The sequence below is a fragment of the Rhamphochromis longiceps genome, linkage group LG8 (genome assembly GCF_057381845.1).
Source record: "Rhamphochromis longiceps isolate RC_006_pf linkage group LG8, R_longiceps_female_GT1.1, whole genome shotgun sequence".
Taxonomy (NCBI): Eukaryota; Metazoa; Chordata; class Actinopteri; order Cichliformes; family Cichlidae; genus Rhamphochromis; species Rhamphochromis longiceps.
In genome coordinates, this window is record NC_140564.1 from 8,845,772 (window position 1) to 8,851,503 (window position 5,732).

At 45.5% G+C, this 5,732-nt stretch overlaps 1 protein-coding gene across 1 annotated transcript; it reads left to right on the plus strand.

Moving 5' to 3' along the window:
- On the plus strand, window positions 1–4,340 carry LOC146663054 (uncharacterized). The gene is made up of 2 exons (XM_085415644.1): window positions 1–3,531; window positions 3,826–4,340. The coding sequence occupies exon 1, from the start codon at window positions 1–3 to the stop codon at window positions 3,172–3,174; it is 3,174 nt and encodes a 1,057-aa protein (XP_085271770.1). The 3' UTR covers window positions 3,175–3,531; window positions 3,826–4,340.
- The last annotated feature ends 1,392 nt before the right edge of the window (window positions 4,341–5,732 follow it).

Consider the following 5,732-nt stretch of genomic DNA (forward strand, 5'->3'; position numbering starts at 1 on the left):
ATGTCCCTACGGAAGACATTAAAGAGAAAGACGGAGATGAAAGATCATTATGTGGAGTTTATGAAAAGGATCTTCGACAAAGGTCATGCAGAAAGGGCACCCCCTCTCAAACCCCACCAAGAATGCTGGTATCTCCCACACTTTGGTGTTTACCACCCCCAAAAGCCAGCAAAAATCAGAATAGTCTTCGATTCAAGCGCCCAGTTCGAAAATGTGTCTCTGAATCAAGTACTGTGTAAAGGCCCAGATCTCAATAACAGCCTTGTGGGCGTGCTTCTCAGATTCCGAGGTGACCCACATGCTGTGATGGCTGACGTGGAGCAGATGTTTCACAACTTCACGGTCAGAGAGGACCATCGTGATTATCTGCGTTTCCTGTGGTTCCGCGATCACGACCTCGATGGAGAAGTGGACGAGTTTCACATGACAGTCCATGTTTTTGGGAATTGCCCGTCCCCCTCAGTTGCCATCTATGGACTCAAGAAGACTGCTGTGGAAGGAGAGAAAGAATATGGCAGTGATGTAAGGGAATTTATTGAGCGCCATTTTTATGTAGATGATGGGCTAAAGTCATTTCCCTCTGAGACCCAGGCGATTGACGTCCTTCACAGAACACAAAGGATGCTGGCTCAGTCTAACATCCGCCTTCACAAGATCTCATCCAACAGCCCTGTAGTCGTCAGTGCCTTCCCAAGTGAAGATCTAGCCACAGGCCCGCAGGAACTCCAACGTGGACAACACGCCCCACTCATGCAACGCAGCCTTGGGTTAGGCTGGGACCTGTCGACAGACCAATTGTCATTTCAAGTTGAAATCAATGACAGGCCTTTCACCAAACGTGGTGTATTGTCAGTCATCAACAGTTTGTATGACCCACTCGGCTTCGCTGTGCCAGTCAGCATCGAAGGCCGCTCCATTCTGAGAGAGATCTCTATGGACATTAGCGAATGGGATGCACCGCTGCCGAGGGAGAAACAGGACAAGTGGCAACAATGGAAAGATTCCCTAAAGCACTTACAACAGCTCAAGATCTCCCGCATGTATACATCCATCTCACTATCTGAATCTCAGAGAAAAGAAATGCATGTTTTTTGTGATGCATCCACAAAAGCGGTTGGAGCCGTCGCTTACCTGAAACTCACAGCAGGCAATGGGCTCAGTGAAGTTGGGTTTCTTCTTGGAAAGGCCAGGCTGGCTCCAAAACCAGACATCACAATTCCAAGACTGGAACTTTGTGCTGCTGTGCTGGCTGTAGAAGTGGCGGAAATGGTCCAGCAGGAGCTTCACACTACTATCGATGAGGTGAACTTCTACACCGACTCGAAGGTGGTCCTTGGATATATTTTCAATGAAAAAAGACGCTTTTATGTGTATGTGCATAACCGTGTGGAGCGCATTAGGCGTTCTACCCAGACCCACCAATGGCATTACGTACCCACACAGCTAAACCCAGCTGACCATGCCACACGAGCACTGCCCGCTGAGCATCTGTCTCACTCTACATGGCTTAGCGGACCTGCCTTCCTTACAGATTCAGGCCAACGACAAATACAGAAAGAACCTTTTGACCTTGTTTGCCCTGAAAACGACACTGAGCTGCGCCCAGATATCGTATCCTGTGCCACCTTTCTGTCAAAAAAAGAGCTCGGGACCACAAGGTTCGAGAGATTCTCAAATTGGAGTCGTCTGCTAAAAACTATTGCCAGACTGCTGCACATTGCCGAGTCGTTTAAAGGTGAAACAGAGAGCACATGTCGTGGATGGCACAAGTGCAACAACTATGCTACAGAAGAACAGCTCCAGCAGGCCAAGGTTACTATCATTCGTGCAGTTCAAAAAGAGGTGTATGCGGATGACATCAAGCGCATGGAGCAGAGTGAGTCCATTCGCACACAAAGTCCACTTAGCAAGCTGAGTCCTTACATAGACGCTGATGCAGTCCTTAGGGTCGGTGGCCGGCTCGCAAGAGCTCAACTGTCAACAGATGAGACACACCCCATGCTCATTCCCAGTAAACACCACATAACCCAGCTCATAATCAGACACTTTCACGCACAAGTATGTCATCAGGGCAGACACTTCACCGAAGGTGCAATCAGAGCTGCAGGTTTTTGGATTGTGGGTGGGAAAAGAGCCGTCAGTAGTGTCATCTTCAACTGTGTCATATGCCGCAGATTAAGGGGCAAGCAACAAGAGCAGATCATGTCAGATCTACCAGAAGACAGAATGTGTACAGACCCTCCTTTCACGTGTGTGGGCCTAGATGTTTTTGGTCCGTGGCCTGTTACAGTCAGAAAGACACGAGGAGGTCAAGCAGAGGCCAAGAGATGGGCAGTGATCTTTACGTGTATGAGCACTCGTGCCATACATATCGAAGTGATAGAAGCAATGGACACTTCATCTTTCATTAATGCTCTGCGCCGTTTCGTTGCCATGCGAGGTGCTGTTAAACTACTCAGATCCGACTGCGGCACAAACTTTGTGAGTGCTTGCAGAGAACTCCAAATCGACAAGAAGGGTTGTCATAACGACAAAATCAACAAGTATCTTGGAGACAGAAGCTGTGAGTGGCAATTTAACCCTCCACATGCATCGCACATGGCTGGATCTTGGGAGCGCATGATTGGCGTCAGTCGGCGGATCCTTGACGTAATGCTGCTGCAGCACGGAAATGCAAAGCTCACACATGAGGTGTTAGTGACATTCATGTCGGAGGTCACTGCAATAGTCAACTCAAGGCCACTTACCACAGTTTCTGCTGACTCAGAGCATCCTGAGATTCTCACTCCTGCCATGCTACTCACACAAAAGGTTGGTGCGCCCCCAGTACCACCAGGTCAGTTCCACGATCAGGACCTGTTTAGAGCGCAATGGAGACGTGTACAGTACCTAGCCAACATCTTCTGGGGACGATGGAGGAGAGAGTACCTCAGCGGACTACAGGGTCGTCGCAAGTGGAGGGCATCAAAGCCCAATCTACAAATTGGAGATGTGGTCCTGCTCAAAGAGGGACAAGAAAACAGGATTGACTGGCCACTAGGGCTAGTCACAAAGACCTTCCCCAGTCAAGATGGCAGAGTAAGGAAGATTGAAGTCAAGATCATCCGCAGTGGCGAATGTAGAGTGTACCTGAGACCCATCAGTGAAGTCGTCTTGTTGGTACCTAAGAGCTAAGTCTGAAAGACTCTTAATATCCTTTGTAATAGTGGGATTCAGCTTTAGTTGGTGTGACGTCCTGCAGACGTCAGGCGGGGAGTATTCTGTCCCTCCTGTTATTTCTAAGGCATGTTTTTTATAAGTTTGTTATATGGCGGGTCATAATCATTCGTTCTGTAATTAACTGTTGCAACATGTCAGAAAATATGTTTATTCCTGATCTTGTCTGGGCAAAGCCTGCCATCTAGTGGGTTGACAGGGTAGCACCATGTTAGAGCGCAAGCAGTGGTTTTCTCCCAGCGCTCGACAGGGAAGGTCCATTTGGCTGTGTCTCTGTAAATTCCTGCATCTGACGCCCTTGAAAAGGCATAATCTGTAAGTGTGGCAAAACGGTTTATTGTTCCCACTTATTAGTACCTTGTTCAGCAAAGTAATGAGCTTCTTGTGTGTTTAGCGAGTTTGTTACATTACTACCACAAGCTAGCTGTTAGCCCTTTGTTTAGCCTGCTAACATGAAGCATACCAGCATGTGGTGTTAGCTGTATCTCTTACCATCTCTGTATCTCTTGATTGTGTAGTGACTGTTTACATAAGTCAACAATATTTAATGTAATCTTTGTGTATTTGTATGGAGAGTGAATACACTGTATTCTGTTTCTGTTATTACAGTTTTACAAAAAAGGAAAATAAGGATCAGTAAAGCTCCGAAGAATGGCACGCGGTCTCCTGAGTGTTTACTGAAGCCATTTTATGTTTAGCTCACTGCATAAGCTGGATAGAGACATTCAGCTGAGGGCAGAAGACAGTAATTGGTAGAGTGAGAGGAGTAGAGAGAGGAGGGGGGGTGTATACAAAGAACACACAGAGAGGACTGACCCTTTTCTCTCTTTCTCTAATTAGTAGTATTAGACAAAGAGCCCTGGGAAAAGACAGATTGCATCCCATCTCAAGTGTGAGATCACTCATGTTGGAGTGGTCCTCGGAGCAAACTGGGAGCAGTGTGCCAGCATCTGAAATAAAGCTGAGAACCAACGCACCTCGTGTGACTCTAGAAGGATAGGGTATCAACTTCAGAGCGGGAATGAATGTTTGAAAACATTCACTGACAGAACTGTTTATCGGAAGCATGTTTTTCTGGATAAATGACCTGCTGTTGATGAATTAAAGACATTACATAATGAAAACTGGAAATTCAAGAAAAAGGATTTTGATTAATTTAATTGGTTCAATTAATGTCTTGATGCATGCTCAATCATCCAGGTAAGGAAATCCCAAAAAGTTGATTCTGTTCATTGGGAGAAACATTTTGTCACTTATCCAAAGTGACTTCTTCAGTGTCAGCAGGTTTCCCCAACCTTATAAAGAGTACATCTGCATAATGACTGAAACTAACACCACTGGTGAACAATGGGCTGTGAGATCAGTTTCTTGATTATTAATATGCAAATTGTAATGACCACTGATTTTTGTTTCACTAGTGGCATCCTTTCACAGTACCATGCTGGAATTCACTGCTCCTGAGAACCACCCATTCTTTTACAAATGGTTGTAGAATAAGTGTGCATGGCTAGGTGCTTGATTTTAGACACATGTAGCCACTGAACTATCCAAGGTGTACTCTCACTTGCAAGGTAACAGCAGGAGAACAACAGCCACACCAAGGATGAAGATGGAACATGTAAATGGCGAGTCCTCTTCAGACACTGAGATTAATTATGGAGTTCCACAGGGTTCAGTGCTAGGACCAGTTCTGTTTACACTATACATGTTTCCCTTAGGCAGTATCATTAGAAGACACAGCATAAATTTTCACTGCTATGCAGATGACACCCAGCTCTATATATCCATGAAGCCAGATAACACACACCAATTAGTTAAACTGCAGGAATGTCTTAAAGACATAAAGACCTGGGTGGCCGCTAACTTTCTGCTTCTTAATTCAGATAAAACTGAGGTTATTGTACTCGGCCCTGAAAAGCCTAGAAATATGGTATCTAACCAGATTCTTACTCTGGATGGCATTACCTTGGCCTCCAGTAACACTGTGAGGAACCTTGGAGTCATTTTTGACCAGGACATGTCCTTCAACGCACATATTAAACAAATATGTAAGACTGCTTTCTTCCATTTGCGCAACATCTCTAAAATTAGAAATATCCTGTCTCAGAGTGACGCTGAAAAACTAGTTCATGCATTTATTACTTCCAGGCTGGACGACTGCAATTCATTATTATCAGGATGTCCAAAAAACTCACTGAAAAGCCTTCAGCTAATCCAAAATGCTGCAGCAAGAGTCCTGACAGGGACTAGAAAGAGAGAGCATGTTTCTCCTGTTTTGGCTTCCCTTCATTGGCTTCCTGTTAAATCCAGAATTGAATTCAAAATCCTGCTCCTCACATGCAAGGTCTTAAATAATCAGGCCCCATCTTATCTTAATGACTTGTAGTACCATATCACCCTATTAGAGCACTTCGCTCTCGCTCTGCAGGCCTACTTGTTGTTCCTAGAGTATTTAAAAGTAGAATGGGAGGCAGAGCCTTCAGTTTTCAGGCCCCTCTTCTGTGGAACCAGCTTCC

Bases quoted from the DNA above. Each gene is read 5' to 3' on its own strand.
- LOC146663054 (XM_085415644.1), top strand. From the start codon at position 1: ATGTCCCTACGGAAGACATTAAAGAGAAAGACGGAGATGAAAGATCAT.